At 38.1% G+C, this 27292-nt stretch overlaps 5 protein-coding genes across 7 annotated transcripts; 2 read left to right on the top strand and 3 right to left on the bottom strand.

The window, feature by feature from the left end:
* Positions 1-4733: 4733 nt before the first annotated feature.
* On the bottom strand, positions 4734-8768 carry LOC107227562. Of its 2 annotated transcripts, XM_046734399.1 has the most exons (4): positions 8423-8768; positions 7455-7627; positions 6138-6368; positions 4734-4810 (listed from the first exon to the last, which is right to left on the bottom strand). In XM_046734399.1, the coding sequence occupies exons 1-3, from the start codon at positions 8766-8768 to the stop codon at positions 6186-6188; spliced, it is 702 nt and encodes a 233-aa protein (XP_046590355.1). In that variant the 3' UTR covers positions 4734-4810; positions 6138-6185. The 2 variants fall into 2 exon arrangements, with proteins under 2 accessions (XP_046590355.1, XP_015524240.2); XM_015668754.2 differs by lacking the exon at positions 4734-4810 and having other exon boundaries at positions 5701-6368.
* A 15-nt stretch (positions 8769-8783) lies between these two features.
* On the bottom strand, positions 8784-10192 carry LOC107227571 (NADH dehydrogenase [ubiquinone] 1 alpha subcomplex subunit 13). The gene is made up of 3 exons (XM_015668762.2): positions 10032-10192; positions 9745-9895; positions 8784-9663 (listed from the first exon to the last, which is right to left on the bottom strand). The coding sequence occupies exons 1-3, from the start codon at positions 10129-10131 to the stop codon at positions 9456-9458; spliced, it is 459 nt and encodes a 152-aa protein (XP_015524248.1). The 5' UTR covers positions 10132-10192; the 3' UTR covers positions 8784-9455.
* Positions 10193-10377: 185 nt separating this feature from the next.
* LOC107227586 (myotubularin-related protein 10-B) lies at positions 10378-14837 on the top strand. 2 transcript variants are annotated; one of them, XM_046735382.1, is made up of 10 exons: positions 10378-10661; positions 10871-11065; positions 11598-11753; positions 11863-11987; positions 12165-12320; positions 12463-12767; positions 12866-13012; positions 13092-13264; positions 13350-13520; positions 13605-14837. In XM_046735382.1, the coding sequence occupies exons 2-10, from the start codon at positions 10913-10915 to the stop codon at positions 14070-14072; spliced, it is 1854 nt and encodes a 617-aa protein (XP_046591338.1). In that variant the 5' UTR covers positions 10378-10661; positions 10871-10912; the 3' UTR covers positions 14073-14837. The 2 variants fall into 2 exon arrangements, with proteins under 2 accessions (XP_046591338.1, XP_015524267.1); XM_015668781.2 differs by having other exon boundaries at positions 10378-10665.
* Positions 14838-14839: 2 nt separating this feature from the next.
* Positions 14840-19774, bottom strand: LOC107227579 (aldehyde dehydrogenase, mitochondrial). The gene is made up of 8 exons (XM_015668774.2): positions 19544-19774; positions 16975-17220; positions 16607-16853; positions 16142-16476; positions 15919-16056; positions 15677-15841; positions 15432-15589; positions 14840-15216 (listed from the first exon to the last, which is right to left on the bottom strand). The coding sequence occupies exons 1-8, from the start codon at positions 19637-19639 to the stop codon at positions 15069-15071; spliced, it is 1533 nt and encodes a 510-aa protein (XP_015524260.2). The 5' UTR covers positions 19640-19774; the 3' UTR covers positions 14840-15068.
* Positions 19775-22183: 2409 nt separating this feature from the next.
* LOC107227578 (protein SMG5) lies at positions 22184-27268 on the top strand. Its single transcript, XM_015668773.2, has 8 exons — positions 22184-22406; positions 22687-22909; positions 22985-23149; positions 23238-23506; positions 23674-23854; positions 24215-25985; positions 26096-26431; positions 26550-27268. The coding sequence occupies exons 1-8, from the start codon at positions 22336-22338 to the stop codon at positions 26615-26617; spliced, it is 3084 nt and encodes a 1027-aa protein (XP_015524259.2). The 5' UTR covers positions 22184-22335; the 3' UTR covers positions 26618-27268.
* The last annotated feature ends 24 nt before the right edge of the window (positions 27269-27292 follow it).

Raw genomic sequence — 27292 nt, 5'->3', positions numbered from 1 at the left:
TTTGATTTGTTCTCACGCTGAAAATATTTATTAGTATTCGAGGTATAACTCGAGGTGGTTGGCGGTTTTCGTTGGAGGTAGTTAGGGGTGGTTGCGGGTAATCTCGGTGATTCAGGAGGAGGGGGACGAGGATTTGGGCTCGGTGAGTAAAACACTTTTATAATATTTCATGGCAATTGTAATTATATTTTATCTGAAATATTTCAAACTTCTCATGTTGACATTGAATTATTTCAATTCATTTTTCGCGCAAGCAGAAATTCAGTAGCTATGAATAAGCTTATACAATTTATTATATTATTAATTAATTAAATAATATTCTTATAATATTTGATGGCAATTGTAATTATATTTCATCTGAAATATTACAAACTTGTCACGTTGACAATAAATTATTTCAATTCATTTTTCGTGCAAGCACATATTCAGTAGCTATGAATAATCTTATACAATTTATCATATTATTAATTAATTATTAAATCAATTACTCAATTATATGTATTAATCCTTACACAATATTTTCGATGTGTTCTTATACTGAAAATATTTATTACTATTCAAGGTATAACCTGAGGTGGTTGAAGGTGGTCGGAGGTGGACGAGGAGGAGGACGAGGAGGACGAGGATTTGTGCTGGGTGAGTAAAACACTTTTATAATATTTGATGGCAATTGTAATTATATTTCATCTGAAATATTACAAACTTGTCACGTTTACAATAAATTATTTCAATTCATTTTTCGTGCAAGCACATATTCAGTAGCTATGAATAATCTTATACAATTTATCATATTATTAATTAATTATTTAATCAATTACTCAATTATATGTATTAATCCTTACACAATATTTTCGATGTGTTCTTATACTGAAAATATTTATTACTATTCAAGGTATAACCTGAGGTGGTTGAAGGTGGTCGGAGGTGGACGAGGAGGAGGACGAGGAGGACGAGGATTTGTGCTGGGTGAGTAAAACACTTTTATAATATTTGATGGCAATTGTAATTATATTTCATCTGAAATATTACAAACTTGTCACGTTTACAATAAATTATTTCAATTCATTTTTCGTGCAAGCACATATTCAGTAGCTATGAATAATCTTATACAATTTATCATATTATTAATTAATTATTTAATCAATTACTCAATTATATGTATTAATCCTTACACAATATTTTCGATGTGTTCTTATACTGAAAATATTCATCACTATTCAAGGTATAACCTGAGGTGGTTGAAGGTGGTCGGAGGTGGACGAGGAGGAGGACGAGGAGGACGAGGATTTGTGCTGGGTGAGTAAAACACTTTTATATTATTTGATGGCAATTGTAATTATATTTCATCTGAAATATTACAAACTTGTCACGTTTACAATAAATTATTTCAATTCATTTTTCGTGCAAGCACATATTCAGTAGCTATGAATAATCTTATACAATTTACTATATTAATAATTAATTAATTAATATTCTTATAATATTTAATGGCAATTGTAATTATATTTCATCTGAAATATTACAAACTTGTCACGTTGACAATAAATTATTTCAATTCATTTTTCGTGCAAGCACATATTCAGTAGCTATGAATAATCTTGTACAATTTATTATATTATTAATTAATTGATTAATTACATTAATCCTTACACAATATTTTTAATGTGTTCCTATACTAAAAATATTCATTACTATTCCAGGTATTACCCGAGGTGGTCGGAGGTGGACGAGGAGGAGGACGAGCTGGACGAGGAGGAGGACCAGGTGGACGAGGAGGAGGACGAGGTGGACGAGGAGGAGGCGGGGCGGGTCGTGGGAGAGGACCTCTCCTCTCCTCAGAGGAGGGGAGGGGGAGGGGCCGGGAAGGGGGAGTGGTGGGCGGGGAGGGGGAAGGGACGGGAAGGGAAGGGGCGGGGAGGGGCGGGGAGGGTGGCGGGAGGGGGGAGGGAGGGCGGGAGGGAGGGAGGGAGGGAGGGCGGGTGGGTGGGAGGGAGGGAGAGAGTGGAGGACGGATGTCGATGCGAGCCCGTTAGAGTTAATAGAGCAGTACACCCCCCCCCCTCCCGCGCCCGCCTTCCCTCCCTCCCTCCCGCCCTCCCACCCTCCCGCCCGCCCGCCTTCCCTCCCTCCCTCCCGCCCTCCCACCCTCCCGCCCGCCCGCCGGCCCTCCCTCCCTCGCCCCTCTCCCCCTCCCGTGCCCTCCCCTCCCCTTCCCATCCCTTCCCCCTCCCCGCCCACCTCACCCCCTTCCCTGCCCCTCCCCCTCCCCTCCTCTGAGGAGAGGAGAAGTCCTCTCCCACGACCCACCCCGCCTCCTCCTCGGCCACCTCGTCCTCCTCCTCGTCCACCTGGCCCTCCTCCTCGTCCAGCTCGTCCTCCTCCTCGTCCACCTCCGACCACCTCGGGTAATACCTGGAATAGTAATGAATATTTTTAGTATAGGAACACATTAAAAATATTGTGTAAGGATTAATGTAATTAATCAATTAATTAATAATATAATAAATTGTACAAGATTATTCATAGCTACCGAATATGTGCTTGCACGAAAAATGAATTGAAATAATTTATTGTAAACGTGACAAGTTTGTAATATTTCAGATGAAATATAATTACAATTGCCATCAAATATTATAAAAGTGTTTTACTCACCCAGCACAAATCCTCGTCCTCCTCGTCCTCCTCCTCGTCCACCTCCGACCACCTTCAACCACCTCAGGTTATACCTTGAATAGTAATAAATATTTTCAGTATAAGAACACATCGAAAATATTGTGTAAGGATTAATACATATAATTGAGTAATTGATTAAATAATTAATTAATAATATAATAAATTGTATAAGATTATTCATAGCTACTGAATATGTGCTTGCACGAAAAATGAATTGAAATAATTTATTGTAAACGTGACAAGTTTGTAATATTTCAGATAAAATGTAATTACGATTGCCATGAAATATTATAAAAGTGTTTTACTCACCGAGCACAAATCCTCGTCCCCCTCCTCCTGAATCACCGAGATTACCCGCAACCACCCCTAACTACCTCCAACGAAAACCGCTAACCACCTCGAGTTATACCTCGAATACTAATAAATATTTTCAGCGTGAGAACAAATCAAAAATAATGTGTAAGGTTTGATATAATTTTTTTATCGACATATTTTACCAAAAAGATTATGAGAAGATTATAAAGTTATAGAAATTTTATTAGCGGACTGACAGCTACTGAATATGGGCTTGCGCGAAAAACGAATTGAAATAATTTATTGTAAACATGAACCCGGAACCACGGAGCGCTTATCCTGGAAGTCGAGAAATTTTATTAGCGGACTGACAGCTACTGAATTTCGGCTTGCGCGAAAAACGAATTGAAATAATTTATTGTAAACATGAACCAGGAACCACGGAGCGCTTATCCTGGAAGTCGAGAAATTTTATTAGCGGACTGACAGCTACCGAATTTGGGGTTGCGCAAAAAACGAATTGAAATAATTTATTGTAAACATGAACCAGGAACCACGGAGTGCTTATCCTGGAAGTCGAGAAATTTTATTAGCGGACTGACAGCTACTGAATATGGGCTTGCGCGAAAAACGAATCGAAATAATTTATTGTAAACATGAACCAGGAACCACGGAGCGCTTATCCTGGAAGTCGAGAAATTTTATTAGCGGACTGACAGCTACTGAATTTCGGCTTGCGCGAAAAACGAATTGAAATAATTTATTGTAAACATGAACCAGGAACCACGGAGCGCTTATCCTAGAAGTCGAGAAATTTTATTAGCGGACTGACAGCTACTGAATATGGGCTTGCGCGAAAAACGAATTGAAATAATTTATTATAAACATGAACCAGGAACCACGGAGCGCTTATCCTGGAAGTCGAGAAATTTTATTAGCGGACTGACAGCTACCGAATTTGGGGTTGCGCAAAAAACGAATTGAAATAATTTATTGTAAACATGAACCAGGAACCACGGAGCGCTTATCCTGGAAGTCGAGAAATTTTACTAGCGGACTGACAGCTACTGAATATGGGCTTGCGCGAAAAACGAATTGAAATAATTTATTGTAAACATGAACCAGGAACCACGGAGCGCTTATCCTGGAAGTCGAGAAATTTTATTAGCGGACTGACAGCTACTGAATTTCGGCTTGCGCGAAAAACGAATTGAAATAATTTATTGTAAACATGAACCCGGAACCACGGAGCGCTTATCCTGGAAGTCGAGACATTTTATTAGCGTACTGACAGCTACTGAATTTCGGCTTGCGCGAAAAACGAATCGAAATAATTTATTGTAAACATGAACCAGGAACCACGGAGCGCTTATCCTGGAAGTCGAGTTTCACCGCGTAGCGGACCCGAAACGCGGGATCCGGGAGGTTGAGAACCCGGTACTCGAAATACGTAGCGGACCCGAAGCGCGGGATCCGGGAGGTTGAGAACCCGGTACTCGAAATTTGCGGAGCGCGACTCTCATCCGTCCGCTCTACTGCGCGGTTGTTTCCCGACTGAGGAATTCGGCTAGCTGATTTTGAATTGGTGACGTCACTTTCTGAACATCCGACATCCAAACTTTGGTTTGGACCTTTAATACTGTGTATGATGATGTATGATGTATGATGTATGATGTACGATGATACATGATGTATAATGATTGCAGATCTCACATTACATACAAGAAATACGAACTTCATCTTTGCTGTCGATTCCAGACTCAAGCGGCCGAGCCCTTCGATAGTCAGATGTTGACTAAAGATATATTCTTCAGTTAACGAGTCAACTGATAAGGCTGCCGTTCTGCAACAGTTGGATGATGAAAAATTTTGCTAGTACTTCTCAAATGTGTGTTAAAATGTACTAGAAGTTTAAGAAGCTTCGTTCCTTCTTTCTGTATCACCTCTTCAGGTCTTCAAACCACCACACTGCGTTAAATACTGTCTCATATACGGAGCATCCATTTCATCTTGATCAAAATTAGCGCATCCGTGATGTATTACAGTTACTCTGAATTCTCTTTCATTGGAAAACTTTTCAAAAAACAATTCTGATTCTTTACCTAATGTAGATACTTCACTGGCGACTAGCTAAAACAGCGTTTCGATTCTATGCCGACGAAAATTCAAGATCGAGAGAGCAAATGAAAAGTTGTGGGAATAACTATGAATAATAATGTTACTGAATATATCGAGCGCGTATTGAATAGTATCCCATTTAAAAATGAAAATTCTCCTATTTTCATATTTCAGCCGATTATTGTAGATAATCTTGTTTTTCTCCGGGAAAATTATAAAATTTATAGAATGCATCACGTAATAATCGTAAATGAAGAAAATTGACTGACAGTACCGTCAGCAATCTTTTATCTCATTTGCGCTGCCGAGTTCATGGACAGCTCTGTTTCTGTCCTAGGGAATTTTCAGTACTGGGAGTCAATTTACGAACACGGCCTAACTGAAGAAAATATGGACGAGCTCATCTTTCATCTTACGGCTATCAACGCTACTTGTTTTACCTCGTATCAGCGCGTGCAATTACTTCAACTTTCAATATTTTAAATTGAATTTCTGATTTGTTGAGAAAATCTAATATCTTTGGAGTACATCGCAGAGGGTCAAATTTAACATACTAATCGGCTGGTACTTTAAAACCACTGCCCAGTACACACGACTAAAGATCCAGCTGTAACATGGATTTTGAAAATTCTAAGTTGAACTTATACTGAAATAACTTCGAAATAGATTAATGCGAATTGACGCAGGTGTATTGACGCAGTCGTACGTCATTGCAGGGTATTAACATCATTGTAAAACACAGATTATGCTTCGAAGCTGATATGTTTAAAGTACGAAACATTTTGAATGAACGTATGAACAAATTACTAAACAGCCGAAACGCTGTAGAAACAATAAAGTAAAATTTATAACAATGAATTGCTTTTAAAATATACAGGAAATTCGATAAGGTTTATTCGACGTACATGCGGTATGTCGAGAGATAAACAGTTTTGTCCTTTCACCGCATAGAACGATATCGTAATCACGTACGTAACCACATTGCATATGCTTATTTATAACTAATTTCTGAGTTAAGAAAAATTGCAAGAGTTAAATTCAATACTTTCAACCTTGATGCATACACTCCAGCCAACAGTTCCAATGATTAACATGGATTTCTAGAATCCTCCTACCGGCTCTCTGATTGCCAAATCTGGAGGTGTCGTGAAAGCGGACGATCTTCGAAAAGGCTCGTTGAGGTTTGCAATTTCCGATCGAGCTTTAAGCGTTCCGTTATCAAGTTGCGATTTGTAATAGGACTGGACTGTTGCACCGCCGTAGAGGGGATACTTGGTGTGTTTCTGAACCAAGAAAATCGCATGAAAAATTATATTTACTATAATCATTATCAATATACCTGCATTACGTATAGGTACTGATCTATAGTATATGGGGCATACCATACCAAAACGATCAAGATTCTACGGCGAGGTCTCAGATTTTTTTAATAATTTTTTGTATGAAAGTACATGACAAAAAGTCATTTGGTAATTTTTTCAGAATTTTTCGACCCAGCGTATCTGAGTTATGATTTAAAAACTCGAAAAGAAGCCCCACTTTCTAAAACCTGAAAAAATTCTGAAAAACCTTGTAAAATATTAAAAAATTTTTGACGCATATTAGAAGATGGAATTTTCATAACTTCAAACGATAAATTGGAAAAAAAATATATTATTATTATTGAATTGCATTTTTTACCATAAAACCTCATTATAATACAGGCCGAAATATTTCTATTCAGAGATATTATAATGAGATTTTATGTTTATTTTGTGGTCAAAAATGCAGTCCAATTATAATAATATATGTTCGTTCAATCAGTTTTATTATTTATCTTTTAAATTTGTGAAATTTCCGTCTTCTAATAAGCACCAAAAATTTTGTTATATTTTATAAGATTTTTCAGAATCTTTTCAGATTTCAGAAAAAGGGGTTTTTTTCGAGATTTTACATCATAACTCAGATTCGCTGGGTCGAAGAATTCTGAAAAAATTACCGAATGAGTTTTTTGTCATGTACTTTCATACAAAAAATTATTTAAAAAATCTGAGACCTCGCCGTAGAATCTTGATCGTTTTGGTACGGAATGCCCCATATGTGTAGATCAGTGTGCAATAAGTATAACTCCAGAAGAATTAGATTGAAGCTGGTAAGGAATAGTTAAACGAAATATAATTGTTTTGCAGCTTCAAAATAACTTCGATGCAGTTCACCTGCAAAATACCGAATTTCTTGATATTGTGTCGGTTTACTGAATTTCAGATAATCCTAAATTGAAATTTGCGATATAACAGTTTTATAATTTTCTTAAAAACGCATTTTTATACAATACCCTTACCAACTTCAATCTCATACTTGGGATTTTTCTGGCAATCCCGATTACCTACCCTGTTGTCGTACTCGATTCTATCCATAAAGGGAGTGAATTTTGAGTCGCAGAAACTCTCCACGTATTCAGAGGGACTGACAGGCTCAGGCGGCGGCTCGGCAATCATAGCATCGATCGCTTCTCCAAAAACTCGATTACTGATAAAATTTTTCACCAGTTCGCGTCTTCGGCCTATATACAGATTTGTGAGATTATGAAAAAATCAGAAAACATATCGATTCTAAAATTGTATTATGCGACGTCAAATTAACGTAGATCTATTGCTTAAATAATTTTCTCCGGAGTAACTCACCGAAAATGTCCTGAATTTGACTTGAAAATTCATGCCGTCTTTATGACGTCACGAGAACATGAATATACCACAGGTTGATAATATGCCTCAATTTAATCAACGTGTTCTGTTGATGCTTTTTGCACAATATTATTGCAGTCAAAACAATATCAAGAGAAACGCAAATTATTCAACTAATTGGCATCATTTTTACCTTAGCAATGTTAGTTATACGAATAGTTTACGTTAATTTAAATGACATGCGTGTTCGCTTTTCCGTTGCTAATTCTATTTAAGGGGTGCCCTAGTCGATCTCGAAGTTGACGTATATATATCTCAGTATCGAAGTCCACGTATTTAAAAAAAAGAGCTTAATAGCCTCATTCTATATGCAATTCTCAACAAAAACACTCCAACACATTTTCATTTGCGCAAAAATAAAGAAATAGCATGCATTCTACGAATTTACAATTACGATTTCGTAGAATCCATGCTACTTCTTTATTTCTGCGTCGGATGAAAATGCATCGAAGTGTTTTTGTTTGAAATTGTGTATGGAATGGTTCTGTTAAGCCCCGTTTCGCGTTTGATATACGTGGACTTCGATATTTGAAAATATATATGACAACGTCGAAATCGACCTTAAACTGTCTTGAACTGTCTTACGAATGGAAAATAGCAACTTGAAGTGTTACCCAATGTTCGCGAAAGGTTGGGCAACGGGGCCTGATACGAATCATTCGTCACAGTCTGCCAGCGGTGCTGATCCTCGCAGCGACTTTCCGGTCGCATCTCAGCAACGCCATCCTGCTTTGAGGAACAAGTTTCATCGCATTCTTCCATTGTCCTCGATCCCTCCATCACACATGCCGTCAAAGTCCGACGAGATCTGCATAAATTTGAGAGAAAAACACCGCGAATCCGTACCGAAGAAACACTAACATGACTAACAAAGCATTGTCTCCATAGCGACGCTCGACGCAATTCCACGCGACTTTTTATTTGGAAGTGTAGGAAGAAGCATATTCGATTGGGCAGCATTTAAAAAATGACAAATTCAACGTTTTTATGTATGATTTATTTTTGAAACTTGCGGGAAGACATAATGGACACCACTCAAATATGTCGTTTCAGCTTCCTCGTTTCCAAAAGTTGGCTGATGATAGGCTTATATTTCTCACGATTTTCGGATTATAAACACTGTTTAGGCACTGCTACACAATTCAAAATATGTACTTCAATGCTCTAATCCAATCTTAAATAATTCTAGAAATGCTATTCCAATTTTTTATTTTTTAAATATGTTAGTCGTGTTATAAATTATATTTATATTTATAACATAAATTATAAAGCAGAGTTATTCACCTTCACTTGTAGACTAGTTATAGCCGAACTAAGAATCTAGAACTAAGCAGATATGACATTCAATGTGCTTATTTTCGTCAAATTTTCTAGTCTATGCCAAATTTCCACAAAATCTTCTTGGATTTCTCAATCAAATTGACGTCAATGTTTAGCAAAAGTCATTTCACAATATATAACTACAAAAGTCTAATTGCCGACACAAATATTCCCAAATCTTAAAAATGAACAATAGTTATCAAACATGTTCGTAAGACTCTGCGTTGTTTCCATCATACACAATTTTATTTAACACATGTAAGAATTACAATCAGCACTAAAATATCATTATGTGAATCTCTCTGGAATCTACTTTGGGTTTTAAACTTAAGTCCACAATGAGATTTCAGCACGGTCCTGATAATCTTTATCTGAAGCAAAAGCGTAATACTCAAGACAGTCAGGATCTATCAGTTTACTGCTCTTGGCCGTCTTGTAAATAGGCTCTCCATAGTACGTTCCAGTCTCCCAATTCTTAACGTTCTTCATAAGTTCCGTTTCAGAGTCACGATTCCGTCTCAGCTGCTTCAAATATCTGGAAAGTCGGAACACCGCAATCAAGATAAAAGTTTTGAAATAAGAACTTGTTCAAACCAAGTCGATTAAACTGTCATACTCTCGATCCCGTTCAGCAAGCAGTAGAGGGAACATGACCATTCTGGCGCTTCTCATTTCAACTTCATGTTTTTTTATGACTTTATAGCCCTTAAAGTAAATGTAGAATGAGACTGACGTGACAGCGAAATATCCAAGTATCATCGACCGACCTAAGGACATAAATTAGAACAACTAATCATCTGCAGGTTAAATCGAACCTCCAGTTACATAACATAACCAAGTATCGCAACAGCTGAGAAACTGTGACTCGTGACTTGAATTGATGCAAGTCGAGTGATACTGTACCGCTGAAAATGGACCGCAATTTAGTCCTTTCGGTCACAATTGGACCGTATCCGCCCTTCGGCGGCAAATCTTGCGGGGTCGTTTTGGCTGCGGTCGCCATGTCGCACTAGCAGTGGCACTCAACACCAACACCGTTCTTGGACCACGGCGTACTAAACAATGTTAGCGAGGAAACCGGGACAAGCGTGTCGTTCCAAAATCGCGGCCTTGTTACAGTTAGTGCTGCCCTCTGCAGAGATCTATCAGTGACGATGATTAAAGGCAGCAGCGATTGAGCAGACAGTATTACATACATTTCATTATACATCTTGAGTTTTCGTTATCAGAAATTCATCATCAACACAGAACCTCGGTGAAATTTTTTTTTTGGTTTTTTTTTTTTCAAATTCCCTTTTCGCATCGTTGCTGTCTTGCCATTCTCAATTCCCTTGAAATATGTCAAACAGCGTGTTTTCCCCGCCTCAAAAGTTCCTTTGACGTTTAAAATACCACCGACAAATTGATTGACCGGAGATTTTCATCGTTGAGGCGGATATTTTTCTCCTTTGATAGCGGCTAGCAGCTTGCTACAATGGAGAACAAAACTGGCAACAACTTTATCAGCTATGTCGGTTTCGAACAACACGAAATGCAGGTAGGCCTCTATAATTTTCATGTTTACCCCGAAAATAAATACCGCGTTTCATATGTCAATTGGTAATTAGATGGTGCAGAATGACTATGTAAATACTTGAACTTAACCTAGAAGTACCACTAGATGTGATATTTTGCTCTGGAATTTGATCAAGTAATACTGTGTAAACATCCTAAACTCCTTCACGTTTCACTGTTGATTTCAGCTGCTCGGTACAAGCCATCGGGATTCTTTGTCTGAAAATAGCATGAAGCTACTCGCTGGTGAACTTCTCATCGCAAAGGCACAAAATGTATTGATGTTTGCCCCTGTTGGCGATCTGACCCAAGGAATATCCGGAATATTGTCAGTAACAAATTTCAAGCTCAGTTTCGTCACCACTGACGATACCAATAGCGAGGTAAAAATATTCAAATTTATTTGTTTCATTCAAATCTGCTAAATTATTTGCAGATGTTGCACAGACGTGGATTCTTATGGCGTTATTTTAAAGGCGGGCATTAATACAAGATATTGTCAGAATAGTTTAATGTGTACTCATGTTTTTCATGATTCATGTTTGATAAAAAACCCCTGAATGTTAGGAATGATCAACAAATACATAAAATAATTAGCTTACAAGTTGTGATCATTTTATATCAATTAGTCCCTTAGATTTCCGTATCAGCAGCTTTCTCGTTAGTCAGTCATAATGTCTAGTTTGGTCAAGGATGACATGGAAAGACATTCTGTATAAAATCTGTAACTAATTGTAAATTGCATGCACAGTTGAACCAATATCTTTAATTAAGTACTTCTCAGTGTAGTTTTCATAAAGCAGATGGTTTATAATATGCCATCTGTTTAAATATCTGAACAACTGACCAGATAGCTGACAAGTCTTCTTCTTCTGAGGTTAGTTTTATTAATAGTGTCAATAATGTTCTTTTCAGGATGTAACTTATCAGCAAAATAATCTGTGCGGATATACAGACACATGTTTGTCAAATATACACGACATTTATATAATCATAGGTGACAAAAAAAGACGACTCTATACAGGAAGTACGATACCTTCCAAAGTAGAAGGAATCTTCATCGTCTGCAAGGTGATTTATCTCTGGTCCTTAACTTTGTCTGTGTTTGTGTGTTATATACTATGCATACACGTGTATTCTTGCTGTGTGATGAAATGTAGTAATTAATATGAGATTTCAGAATATGAGGACGTGGTCATTTTCATTTAAGTTTTCACCAGTCGGTTGCGGTAAAAATTTACTGACCACTCTACTGCATCACGCTTTCCCTAGTAGGCATCAACTTCTGTTTGCATATGATTACAAGTCAGTATAATAAGTAATGACCCATCCTATTATTACTATTACTATTACAATTACATGTAATACATAGTTGTAAAATGCCCTTTATTATATTGCTATTGTTGTCATTAAGACAGTGTATTTTTCTATCTATAGCATTAGCTATTATTTGCGATAAAGCTGAAATTTCTGCGCTTTCAGAGAGCCTTACTACAATAGCATGGAGAGAGGGGTTCATCTATTTCGAGATCGTGCTGACTGGGAAAACGAACTCCAACGTACTACTCGAATCAGGGGAAATACAAACAAGGCATGGAGAGTGTCTACGGCAAACGTAGAATTTGAATTTTCTCTTAGGTGCGTATCCATGTCCTCAATCAAAAACCTACCAATGTCAGTCTCGACAGTTTTGAAAAAAAGCCAATGAATATCTGAAACAATACCTAATGCACTGTTCTTTATGTACCCCAAAAAATAATCAACTCGTTATTATTTACAGTTTATCGCAATATATTATAGTACCAGCATCTGTCACGGATAGTCAGCTAACCAGAGCAGCTGGACACTTTCAAGGTAGTCGGCCACCCGTTTGGTCATGGTCGAGTGAACGTGGAGCTGCATTGGTCAGAATGTCTGAACTGTTGCCCACCATTACAGAGCGAACACAGGAAAATATTATGCTAGAAAATATTCGTAAAAGTCATCCTCAAAAGCTTGAACCAATAGTTATTGAATTGAAGAAAGATGTAACTGTTAAATCCCTTGCTACTGGATATGCGAAATTCATCAGTCTCTGTTCACCAGGTATTCCACGCTCTAGTCTGTAACATTTTCACTATACTGTTGAATGAAAATTCAACTTATTATGTACCATTCCTCACAATCCTTTGCATTTGTTACAGAAAACATTCGGCAATTCTGGATGCAGGATAATAATTTTTATTCGTTACTTGAAGGGACCAAGTGGCTAAGATCAGTTTCGTACTGCCTTGAGAAATCCGTTGAAGCCAGTGACTGTTTGAACGCGGGTACTTCAGTAATTTTGCAAGGTACGAGTTTCCGTACAAGACAATTTACTTGCACCGAAATTTAACATTTTTTTCAATGCACGGTGTCGATTGTTTTCAGAAGGGGAAAGCAGAGATCTGTGTTGCGTTATATCGAGTTTAATCCAATTATTACTTGATCCCTATTATCGAACCATAACAGGATTTGAGTCCCTTCTTCAAAAAGAATGGGTCGCCGCTGGGCATCCGTTTTGTGATCGACTCGGCCACATTATGAAATCAAGTTCAGAAAGGGTATGTTTCATTTGTATAATGTCATTTTGAAATAATTGCAAATCTAGCATCTTCATAACTCTTAGATTTCTTCAATTTTCAACAGTCCCCGCTACTTCTCCTCTATCTTGACTGTGTTTGGCAACTTTGCCGGCAATTCCCTGCTGAATTTGAATTCACGGAAACATATCTAACAACCCTATGGGACTCAGCACACATCTCAATATTTGACACGTTCATATTCAATTGTGAAAAAGATCGATACGACGCGGCTATGGTGAGTTTTCGTCGAGATTATTAAATATAAAACAGCTTCTTCTAGAGCTTCAGTGATATAAATTTCTAACTTCTTACCATACAGGATCCTGCTAGTCCTCTTATTCTACGGAGTGTATGGGATTGGCGAGAGCAGTTCAACGATTCAGATATATTGCTATTCTACAATCCTCTGTACAGTATGTCGTTATCTTCAACGGGAAAGACGTACATAAAGCCTGTGTTCAATATTCCCTGCCTAGAACTTTGGGCTCAATGTTACTTCAGGTGGATACCACCGCTTGAGATACGCAACGGAGGTAGAAATCACATTGAACTATACTCGCGTCTTATACAAAATGACATAAGTCATTTGAAAGTGAACGCAAACGGTAGTTGCAGTTCTCCTGTTGATAAAGTCACAACGTATTTGGTACAGATGAACATAGACAGCTTTTATCCATTTACCAATAAGAAATCTGGCAATGTTATCAGCACGCCTATTATGAACAACTCAACGCTACCTACCGAAAGCCTGCTGGATGTACAGTCCTTGTTGACAGCGCCCGATTAATGTTGTATAAAAAATTTCTTTGTTAGATTTTGTATTTAGTCTAATCCTTACAATATTTACCATCGCGCGCTACTTATATCATGTAATGTCTTGTTTTTCCATGAATCTTTCCGGTTTTTGGAGGGTTGAATTGTGTATATTGATTGACTTTCTCGATAGCGGTGAAATTGATTGAAGTATTCATGCGTTCAAATCCAACATCTTGTATCATCTAACGCAAACAATTCTCGAATTCCCACGATTACGATTAGTCACAGTGAAAATTTGAAGTTCTTCCAATGCCACGGTAACTCAGTTTTCGCTAAAAGACGGAACATCGCCATAAACAAAACTTAACATAAGCCCCGATTTAGTCGCGTAACAGGCAGCATCTTTTTTCAATCTTATTTACCTATTATACATATACATATGTCAAAGTTAAGATAAATCTTATTATTATTTCTAATTTATTTTTTATTTATAATACAAAGAGCTTACTATTAGTTATTGTATATTATATATATAACGAGATGTACGATATTAAGTTTCTCTAAAACTAGGACTTTTTTTTGATAATAGAAAGTATATCGTTCAAAGTGTATACAAACTAACACAGATAGACACACAAACTCACTGAAGACAACATAAAACGTATTTAACGTGTGTACAATATTGTTATAGTGGGTGAGGTCGTTTAAATACGGCTGTTACCCTAAATTTGACTCTGATTCAGAGGTGCGTAATGCGCATACCAAAGAATTCAATAAAATTCACAACATCAACGTATATACATTCGATTATTTTATTTACTGTGAGTCTGGTATAAAACTTTTGGTTTACAATCGTGTTCGAAATTGTGTAATTTCAATTATGTAAAATCTAACAGTATAAAAGTAATCGTAAAAATATTAAAAGTAAGAATTACACGTCTGGTAGGAAAAGAAAAGAAAAACCATCTCTATCTTCAAAAAGGTGGTTAATATACACGTAGTAGGTACAACTTGACGTTCCAGCAATTTAACTGTTCTTCTGGTTAAGTTTAACAATGACGCTCTTGACCTCTGTGTAAGCCTGCAGGCCGTATTCTCCCATTTCTCGTCCATGTCCGGAATTTTTGAAACCACCAAACGGTGTTTGTGTCACTAATGCGTTGTACGTGTTTACCCTGTTTGACAAAATATTAGCAAAATGTGATTCTGTTACGGAAAAAAGTAAAACTTTTAACTTGAAAAGTAGCCGTGTTCATCGCAATCAAGAGACTGTAGAGTCTCACCAAGCAAGGAGAAGCCCGCCAACGGTTTACGGTTTTAGCCTTATTTTATTTTCTTCCATAATAATAATAATACTCTGAGGATTGAAAGATGATTAATATGAAATTACCAAACAGTTCCAGCTTTAAGTGCCTGGATCATGTAGTTGGCCTTGTCAATGTCCTTAGTGAATACTGCTGCTGCTAATCCATAATCCGAATTGTTGGCACGTTCGATTAGATCATCCAAGCTACTGAACTTCAATATTTGCTGAACTGGTCCAAAGATCTGAAAGCATGGTCATGGTGTTGGTATTAATGTCTATAATTTTCTCGAACACAGATGTACATGTTACCAAGTATTTGAAAAACTGACTTCCTCCTTGGCGATGGTCATGTCGTCTTTGACGTCCGCAAATACAGTTGGCGCAATGAAACATCCTTTGTCGCCAACTCGTTCTCCTCCAGTAACAAGTTTCGCCCCTTCTTTCTTTCCGGATTCTATCAGACCTATAATTTTGTTCATTTGCTCTTCGTCCACCTGTGTAATGCGGTACGATTAGCTGTACGTTGGTTTAAATCAGAAAACGGAATAATCGTGGCTCAACGTTATGGTACCTGAGGGCCCTGTTCGGTTTTCGCATCGAACGGGTTTCCGATTGTTCTCCTCTTGGCACGGGCTGCACTTTTTTCGACAAATTCGTCATAAATTGCATCCTCAACGTAAGTTCTGGATCCGGCACAGCAGCACTGGCCCTAAAACAAATGATGAAAGTGTTTTCGGACGATTGTCTCACGAATTCGGACCGTCATTCTGCTGAAACCCGATTTTCATTCCTACCGCGTTGAAAAAGAGTCCAAAGTGACCCAATTCAACGGCATGATCGAAGTCTGCATCCTTGAAGATGATGTTCGGGGACTTTCCTCCCAATTCCAAGGTGGTCCTCTTCAGATTTCCCACGCCGGATCCTTGCTGAATCAGTCGCCCCACTTCCGTGGATCCGGTGAAGGCAATTTTGTCGACATCCTTATTGGCGACGAGAGCTGCTCCCGCTTTACCGTATCCGGGAACGACGTTAATTACACCTTCAGGAAAACCAGCTTCCTTTGTAAGCTGGGCGATGTACAAAGCCGTCAGAGATGTTTGCTCCGCCGGCTTTAATACGATTACGTTTCCTGAAATGTACAATAATATTATGTTATACTTTAGCCGTACAAAACGTCGAAAAACAATCGTACTTTTCATTTTACGCCAAGTAATCGGAGTAAAAAACAAGTAAACAGACGATGAAAATGCGTGAATTACCGGTGGCCAGCGCCGGTGCTAACTTCCAGGCCATCATGAGGATAGGAAAGTTCCAAGGAATAATTTGGCCGCAAACACCTACTGGCTCGTGTCTCGTGTAAGTGAAGTAATTTCCATCCGAGGGAATAACTTTTCCATGATTCTTGTCAGCCCAGCCAGCGTAATAACGAAGAACATCGATGCTGCCCTTAAGATCCATCGTGTACGAAGCGGTGTATGGTTTTCCGTTATCCAGCGTCTCCAAGGACTGTAATCATTGTCATTAGACGTGCATTACGATTATATTCCTGCGTGTTTGTCGGACACTGGTACCTGCTAGTCAACAAATGATTGGCTAATAAGGAGGGCGGATTAATATTGCAGATTACCGCGAGGTATTTGCGATCCCGTTCCAGAAGATCGGCTAAGCGGTGAAGAAGAACGCCCCGTTGAGACGCGTCCATCGTTCTCCAAGGCGAACCAATTTTGAAAGCCTTTTTGGCTGCCTGAACGGCAATGTCAATGTCCGCAGCATCACCCTCCTGAATTTCCGTGATAGTTTCTCCCGTCGCAGGGTTTATTGTCGGAAAAGTTTTCCCTGACTTGGAACGGTGCCATTCGTTGTTGATGAAAATCTACGGATGAGAAATATGTTGTTTTAAACGGTTTTTAATTTATAAAGTTAAAGCTAATCGGTTCTTTCTGATCAAAATATTTTGGATTCGAATCGATTGAAATGAGCTGATTCTTTTCAGTTCTTTTTTAATCCGATTATTAAAAATGAAAGCCTCAATTTATCATTGAAATAATTGTTAGGCTGAATTCGTAGATCTATAGGCTTTCGTGGAAGCTAAAATTCTAACTAAATTTTTTTTAGCATCGCTTCCTTCGGCGTGGTAAAGAGTAAGGTATAAGGTAAATCTACAATTAGAGTTGAGAGAAACAAATAATAAGAAATAAATGATATAAATACGATGTATTTATTTGGGTGATAAAAATAAAATTCCAGAATATTTGCTTTGAAGTTATAAACTTTCAAGATTATGGAAATACGATTATTAGTATATAAGATATATTTAGTACGAGTGTTAAGGAGTATTTCTAATTTTGATGCCCAAAAAACACGTCTGTTTTCGTTCTGTTTAGAACATGGTGATTAGGATGGCAAAATTACTTTTACACACGGTTAGTACACAGGTAGTGTGATCGATTGCAGTTTTTTTTTTTTTCGAGATAACAAAACATTCTTAAACAGCGGGGTGATTATGATTTAAACTAAGGGCTGCTTAGCGAACTTCTAGAACCTGTTTTGGTTTTGCCTGCACGCAACCTGCATCTGTGCATCGATTTGGTGGCACTTTGCACTTTATTCATCCGGTCCAATAGCCAGTTCCATTACATGCATCTTTAATAGGACGCTTTTGAAAATTTCATTGAATCTGTGTTGCAATTTCACTTATTACAACGATATGTTATTGTTTGTTTGTTGGAACAAAGCTCGAAATGATCGAATTGAGTCTTTCATTGATACTTTGTGTAATAAATGTTAATGGCAAGCCCTCCAATAATACATTATCTTAATTCTTGGAATAGATTTCCCTGAATAGGTTTAGTAGCATCGACTATAACATGAGGAAGACGCTTTTTGTTATGCTTATATCGATTTCGTGCGCCATTCACACGAAAAGTCTGCTTTGCTTTAGTGGGGTGAACAGCTGCAAACTACGACTACCTACCTGAGTGGACCCAAATTTATTATAATGTACCCATCAGTAAAATACGGAGAAGGTTAACGCATGCCGCGAGGCGTGCTGACCTTTTCCACTGGATTCGTCATGATTCGCTCAATTTAAAAATTTTTCTATTATCTTTGCCGTAAGTGAATATCTCAAGAATGAAAGAAGCATATGATAAATTTTTCGTAATTTTAAAAGTATGCCTGTACCTTTATAACGTAAATAAGGGTATGTGTATACAATCTTTAATGTGCTCTAAGCCTTTTGCAGACCAACGAATAAGAAAATTCGCGAAGTATAAGTACCAGAGAAAAAAAAGCGCTGGTACAAGCTTTGTAAATGACACGCGAATGTAAGACGCACGAATAAAACAGAGCATATTAAGACGTGTGAGTTTATAAATGTTGTTTGAGTGCATACAGAGCTTTTAATCAGACGTAAGCGATGCATTCGAAAACTGAGTTCAATATCGAGAAGACGTATTGTAAAACCTAATAGAGAGCCACCCTACAAAAAAAATCCGACAGGATTTTGTGTCCGACTTGTGTCCGACATTTGTAGCGGATCTGGAGAATAAATTGAGACTTCATTATTGTTTCGTGTTTTAAGCTGTAAACATGTGGTGTAATGAAGTCTCAATTTATACTCCACCAATATCTCTCTTGTACGAACATGCATCAATTAATCCAATCTAGGCTCAAGAATTTTGATAATTCATAATGACGCAATAACCCGGTGTAAGAGATAAATTAATCTCGACCCGATACTGCGTTTCACGAGAGTATTACAGCCACAATTCGCCGGTTATTGTGATATCAGTTGATAAAAGCGGGCCTAAGCGATTAAATTTCTGACTATTTGACATTTTTTAATCAAGTTATGCAATGTAACGGGTCATTATGGATTGTGTAATATGTACAGTTGACCATATTGGCAAAGATTAAAAATATCAAATTGGTTGGAGGCGCCCGAAAGACTGCGTCAAGGACATGTGCTCACATATGTGTCACACATGTACGTACGCATGAACGAGTCACGTGTGTCACGCGTTGTTGGTGAAGTCACACGGTGTTTCTCACGTTGAAGTTGTCTTTGATTGTCTTTGATGCACGATTTGATATAATATTACATATAGCCACGTAGGTATGTCAGCTCGATAATGGCAAATGACTATCTTAACCCGTGAATTGTTCTATGATCCAAGGTGCATGTCGGTACTTACCCCGCTGTACAAGATGCTGGGATTAACTTCCGGTGCCGGAATAGCCGATGATGAAAAGGCACGAGCGGATTTGATTCGGTTCAGTAATCGAAGCATGATTTAGTTGCAGTGCGGAATTTTATATCGAACCGAACGTCTTCTTCCTCGCAAACTCGCCTCACAACCGCCGGCCGACAAGTGAGCCGCTTCTGGTTAGGCAGAAGATGTTTATACCTCACTACTACCCGTTTATACATGGTGTTGTATGCTATCGTTCCGGGCCAAACTGGGCCGGTTAGATTATCTCAGTCGTCTCGTGCGGCCCTGCGTGAATGTGAAAATTTATAAAAATATGTCTTCCTCGTAGTTTGTAATCTTATGCGATAGAAAAATTGTCATGGAATGACTGCAACGCGATACGACATGCAGAGCTACAATGTGTCAAACTGCGATGTATAATATCGATTATTATTTACCCTATATGTCAGCTTGAATATTTTTTAGAGAGTTAAATCTTATTTTGGCTGTAAGTTACGTGCGTGCAAGCAATGCGTGTATATGTGTGTATGCGTTGTATTACACACTTTTGAATATAAAGCGATAACGCCCATGCCGAGATGATTACGCAGGGACGGGTTACTATCGGCGTTGGACACAACTTGGGTGTGCGACACGTGAGTGTGAAATGTCCGTGATTATACTGTAAATAGCTGTGTTCGAATTGATTGTAACCCGACTTCTGCAACGAGCAGAAAGATAAACAGAGAAAACAGAGGGAGAGAAATCCAATCAAGCCAAAAAATAACTCTTTAAGTAGAATTGTTTGAAATTCAGATGCTTGTTTACATTGTTTACTGAATTCAGGCGTTTAATTGGGAACCGAAAATCCTTCGTCCGTGTTAAACCATTTTACTTCACATTGGGACGTCGCCCCAAGCGTTGATTGGAGAATATACTTCAGTCAATGGCCACGAGCGAGCTTCTGCCACGAATTCTGCGACTGCGTGATATTAGCTACTTTTTAACTACAGAGGCGACTGATCGACCGACTCGACAAACTCGAGATGAGTCTCATGTGGCGCTTCACATAGGTATATGCTTTGTACAATCTATGCGTGATTTTCGGAACCAGTGATCTCGAAAACCTGTGGACACCAAGTTTCACAAAAATTCATTTCTCGGTTCAAGTTTAACAGATTTTTGACCGCAAGACTCGATTTTCACCGACTGTGCGCCGACTCATAGTTCTTCTATAATAAATGAAAGACATTGAGATCGTTGAAAATAAACAATTACACAAATACATTTTGTAATGCCCAAAATAAGTTCAACTCTCAAGAAATTCACGAGCTGCAATAAAAGTATTAAAATTTTACTACGACTCAAATTTAAAATAAAAGCTGTTATTTACAATATGATACCGTTATTTTTGTTTTTAGGAAATTTGTCGGTATGCGCCGAAAATAGAGTATTTTCAATGCTCCGTGAATACACTTGACCATATCGAGATGCATTCCATAGATACTTATCATGCTGCATAATTATACCTATAGTTTTAAAATGTCTAGCAAAGTTTGTAGTCCACAGTTTGTATGTTGATACTTGACTTTTTGAAAATTGTTGACAGTCTGTTTGTATAACGTGATAATGATCATAACCTTGGTGGAATTTTATTTACAGCATTTTTTTTTACCGGAGGTCTTTGTCAGTCTCAGTTCTACAGCAAAGTTTCAAGACAGTGGTATAAGTAAAATAATGGAAGCAAATTTATATTTCATTGCTTCCTTAAATATCACAATGTATCCCAATTCCAGTTTTCATGAAACATTCAGATATGCGAGCATCAATTTTGCGTCTACTTTGTTCAAAAGTAATTCCAAAATTTGAATTGCGATGAAAGCCAGTCAATAAAGAGACATATAACATAACATTTGCATTGAACATTTTATGTTTCCTTCACATTTAGCCTGTTTGTGACTTACAAATTAATTTCTCACTATGTAATTATTTTGAAAGAATTTCATTGCTTCGCTAACGATCATTCGCGTCACCTCGTTGATACAAGTGTACATTAGCCTGAAACAACATGAAATATATACATGTTAATTATGAATATCAGCTGAGTGTATAGCAGGTGTATAAGCGCACAATTTGGCCACGCTACTCCATCCGAGCATTTCGTCAACGACGCACAATCCTGCTTTCGTTAACACGAACATCAGCCCTTCAGCGTCGTTAGAATCCATTTGACCGGGGTCGTGAATAACGCGGACTTCGAATTTCATGAGACCAAGATCCTGCGCAGTGAAGTTGCCGCTTTTGAATTTACCGAAAAGGGACATGACGATATTTATCCGAGTACAGCACGCGTCTCGTTTGTTGTCCGTCAACGTCACGTTGTCATTATTTTTTCTACATTTCGTGTTACGGTTCCTTGCAGACTTCAATTTTGTAAATTGTAAAGTTATTAATCCATGATTTTACGGCCAGTATTTTGATACTTAATCGAATTTCGTTCAAGTGAGTGTAAAAGACATTTCTTAGTAAATTGAAAAAGTATGAAATGCGCGGCCAGAATCGCGGAGCGCGCGACGCGAGCGCGAATGCAGCGACGATGCGCAGCAGGAGTTGCGCTGTAACTCGGCCATCTTGCAATTGCACGTTGCTTGGCGCTGCGGACTGCGGAGAGAGAGGGCTGGCAAATGTCGTCGTATTTTCATATAATGGGATCTCGCGCGAGAATCGGTTCGAAGTTTGTTGTTGAGAAATGATAGATCAGCTGAAATCCATGAAAAGATGAGTTGACACGCAATATGAAGAAGTCATTCAACCCTGTGGCGGATGCCAGAAACGACTGCCTCGATCAGACGAGGCGTCTTTACAGGTAACATATTTTTACAAAATCTCTTAATACTCTCCGATTATGAAAGCAAAAGTATTTCGTCTCTATAATGATAATAACAATACGAGCTGACCTCTCGAGCACCGATAATGCAACTTGATGTGAATCGATGCGCTGAAGTCGTCGAGTGGTTCTCAACCTAACCTCAAAAAGACAAAAAATTAATTATTTGTCGAACATGAGATTTCCAAGAATCCCCGTATGACTTGAATGCCCCAGTTTGGCTCCCGTTTCATAAGTGATATGATTGTATAATTAACAGAGGGGTAACTGATATTGCCCAGAGGCTCGACGAGCAGAGGAGCCGATCTTTGTCAGTCATTGATATCTTTACACCATCAGGAGAAACCCTCAGAGCCAAACTGAGAGATTACTGCGAGAGATTGATATTCAAAGACACCATTGGCCATGCTCGCAAGATAGAGGAACTCTTGTGGCGACGGGGCTTCTACGACGTCGTTGTCGCTGTTAAAAAACTGCGAAAGGTACTGCACGCTCATTATTTGCACACCCTAAACAGACCTGATTGTTCTTAATTGTAATTTTTTCACCATTTTCAGGCTAACTCTTGGAATGAGACTGAAAAAGCATATATATTTACTCACCTAGCAGTGGGCGTGGGATTTTACCATCACTTGATCCTGAGGCTCCAGCTGGAATGCAATCTAGATTTGATGGGCGTTATAGACTTTGCTTCTCCTCAGAACAAAGAAGCATTATCCAATGTAAGTTTCCAAGTTACGAGATATTAGTTATATCAATTGAAATATAATCATCTGATTAATATCCGTAAAAATATTTATCTCATTACAGCGAAAACAAAAGTCATTGCAAAGTAAAATGCACACAGAGGAAGTAAGGCGGTGTGCCATACGATTCATTCATCGTAGTTTAATATGTTTGGGAGATCTATCAAGGTATAAACTAGACCTAGATCCATGTTGGGACCCAAAAATTGCGACTAGATATTACAAGATGGCTATTCTGATAGATCCAAATATTGGGATGCCCCATAATCAACTGGGAACTATGTCTGGAAACAAAAATTTTGGACTTGATGCTGTTTATTATTATATGAGATGGTAAGTTGTTATTGAATAGAGATATACATATTTGTAGCAAATTACGCATCGAAAAGTCTGCATCGATAAAAATTCATGAGCCTGTGTTCAGAGGTGAAAAAGCCATGATTTGAAATTCGCAGTATTCATAAACCTTACTTTATTTAATCAAGTTTTCTTACACACAGCATGTTATGCTCGGAATCATTTGAGGGCGCAGAAGGTAATCTGAAAAGAATGATTGCAACCCATTCTTTCACGGGCAAGGAAGAAGATCAACTACATCGCTGTATTGCGCAACTCCTGTCGTTGCTACAACTTTGGAATTCCATCTCTCCAAACTCTGACAGCATAAATCAAGTTAGCCAAGTACGTATTGCAGTATAAACGCCCAGCAGCGGGGCTGAAATTTGTAACATCATTTGTATAAATTTGCACTGCTTAGTGAGAGCGAAACTATTGGAAGATGTATGCACTAAGTGCAGAATCCCTAGTTTTCAACCATTATAAATCCTATAAAACTAGGAAAAATGCAGTCACCAGACATGTTTTTGTAAGTCGAATTCGCCATATAATAGCGTTTTCAACTTGTTGCACCGAGTGCACATAGAGTGCATTTTTTCTAGTATTATGCCTTTGCTACTGTTTAAAACCTAGGAAAATTGCACCGAGCGCATACTGGATGCAGCCAGTTTAAAACTCCGTAAGCAATATATCAATTCTTTGCAGGAATTACTTGCCGAATTTGAAAATTGTCTCACACTTGAAACAACTGAATCAGACAGCAAGAAGGAAGAAGAAAGTAGCATTCAATTGTACCTACAAAGTTTTGCCGAGGATGAACCTTACCATCTAACTGACGAAATGGTGTTCAAAATCATGGTTATCTGTTTTATGACAATAATGAAACTCCAGAGTAAAGATTCGCCCGAAGTTCGCGGTGTAATCGCATTCACTTTGGCTATTTTATCCCAATTGCTACAAACTACTATTGAGAGATTACAAGAGTCAGTGATCAACATCTCTCTGCTAAACAGCGAAGAATATGTGACAAGTAATCCCCAATTTGTAAGAGAAAATGGAAATGACGAATTGAAGACTGATGATGTTCAAGATACAAACGGAATTAATATTGAAAATAAGCAGAGTTTACTAAACTGTGATAACAACTTTCTCGATATTAACGATAATCGCAAACACTTGGACAATATCGAAGAGACTTTTATCGATGTTGATGATCTATTGAATGGGGTCAAAAAGTCGAAAGACAAATCGAAGAGTTTATTGACCAAGCTTAGGCGTCCGCGAAGGCGCAAAAATAGTTCTGACTCTGATGCGAGTGACGCCGATGGTGCAACGATCGGATCTTCCAGCGATGAATTGAACTCTGATATTTCCGAAACTGAGGAGGATGCTTTGAGTGAGGAAATTATTTTGTCAGATGACGGTGTATCTGAAGATTTGAGTGACACCGAAGTTCCTCAAGTAACAAACAAGGAACAAGATTCTATTGTTGAAGATAAAACGAATGCTATAGGTGAGACAAACCCGACTTTGACAGATATTAAAGAAAGTATAAATACTCTGAACGCCAACATATCATCGAACAGTGTTAACGAGACAGTTTTAAAAGACGACAGAGATTCCACCACAAATTCTGGAAGCGCATTAACTGTAATAACGAACGTTGATTCAAACAGTGCTTATGATGAAAGTAATGGCTCAAGTAATACCATTGCCTATGTAGCTCAGTTGAAGAAGCAGAGTCTGGGTACTGCTGAAATAATGAATGTTCTGATGGGCGAAGGGATTTTGACATCAATCAAAATTTGCTTCGACTGGTTGATTGGTAACCCTGACATCGTGCAGTCATGCGCCAAAAGTTCAAGTACACTACTAAAAAGGATATCGACGTTATTGAATTTGATCAACATAAATGCGGATGCTTTGTTCAAAAATCCAGAGAACATCACATTATTCCAAAATCTCAATAGCCAAAACTTGAAGAAATCTGTTGAAGTAGTACCGCTTCCCGAAGATATTGAGCTAAAAGGCCTTAAAGTTTTTGATAACACGCAGAAGACGCTTAACTGGGAATCCCTAAAGAAATTTAGAATGAACAAAAGAGAAGAAACGCTACTAAGAATAATGAAATTAATCAAATTTGGTCATTTTCTATCTACTATAGAGGAGTCTGGCATATCATATGATGAAACTACACGACTCTTCGTTACCTCACATGTCGATAATTCCACAGCATCGAACATAGATAGCAGAAAAGAGAAGAAGGAATCTGAGGCAGATCATCCCCAGGGAAAACTAATGCGGCACATGGGGAGACTGTGGCTGAAAGCTGAAGTTAGAGCATTGGAAACCCGTTTACGGTCCAGATTAATGTCGCCATATCTTGTGCCTGACCATGAGGCTCTCTCGAAGCACATGCCAGCTCTGAAGCGTCTTGTTTATGCAAAGCGATTCATTGTGGTCATACCTTCCGTGGGTAAGAATATAACAAACAATTATCTAATCCACGATATATCAACAATGCTACTTTAACTATATCTTAAAAATTGTCATGAAGATTCAAAACTTTCGTTTGTTAATTTTCAGTTGTTTCTGCGTTGGATGAGGTCAAGCGTACGAGCAGTAGAGCTAGGGAAGCAACTAGGTGGCTAGAAGCTCAATTGCGACGTGGTTCGAGATTTTTACGCGCTCAAAGACCGCACGAACGACTTCCAATTCCCCTAGTCAAAGGGCCCAGACCAAAGGATAAGGAGGCATGGCTTTACTTTCAAATAATTGAATGCTGTCACTACCTGACAAACCAGACGAAAGTTAGTCTTACGAGTGAAGGAGAAGCCCCTGTAGTTACGTTACTAACTGGATGCAGCGCAGATGAACAAAAAACTGCAAATTTCAGTCCAGTTGGACTTGCCAAAAGTGCAGGTAAGCATTTCAATTTCTGATTCGTGATTGGTGGACATTATCAAATTCACTGAACTTAGCGAATTGAATCGAGCAATATTATCTTATTATTGAAACTGGAATAATATTTTGTTTGCAGGAGTGAACCTCGAGCATATAGAATCGTTTCACACAAAATGGAAGGCGTCCAGTAAGAGTCACGGTTGAAGGCGAATGGCCGATGAGAGAACAGTGTCTGTAATTCTCGTATATCACAACGACAGCCGCGGGATTCATCCGCCAGTAATAGAACCGCGCATCAAAGGGCGAACGTATCGGCGAGTGCTAGTGGGGTTGGAAACCCGCAACGAATATCACCCACTATATTTCCTTACATTTGAAATAATGCGGATAACTTAATCATTTCGCATTGTATATTTCTAAATTCAAAAACAACCATGATATATTATTTTTCTCTTAATTAATCGCATTCTCCTAAGTTACATTATAGAAATTATATTTTCTATGTCCGTATTTCCGAATAAAAATAAATTCATATTAGTAATACCTTATGATTACATTTTGTAGAATATGAAACGGTCATCTGCATCGCAAGTTTAAATATAAGAAATCCACACTCGTTACCATATTTGAAAGCATTAAAAAGGCTACTTCCTATAGGTTTTTCATTTGTTGCTCAACTGTTAACGCTAGAAATTGTTATTTTTCATCATTTTAGTGGCCATTACTTATAAGCGTGTGAAATCAGACAACGTACTGAAAAAGTATAACAGAATTTACATGTTATTGTATATGTATTAAGACGAATGAGTAGTCTCTGATATCAAATAATTGAATAAAATCACATTATGTATCTGGCTCAGCGTTGAAATTTATGATGAT

The sequence above is a fragment of the Neodiprion lecontei genome, chromosome 3 (genome assembly GCF_021901455.1).
Source record: "Neodiprion lecontei isolate iyNeoLeco1 chromosome 3, iyNeoLeco1.1, whole genome shotgun sequence".
In the NCBI taxonomy this organism is placed as follows: domain Eukaryota; kingdom Metazoa; phylum Arthropoda; class Insecta; order Hymenoptera; family Diprionidae; genus Neodiprion; species Neodiprion lecontei.
Note: the sequence above shows the minus strand (reverse complement) of the source record. Positions and strands in the feature narration are given on the sequence as shown.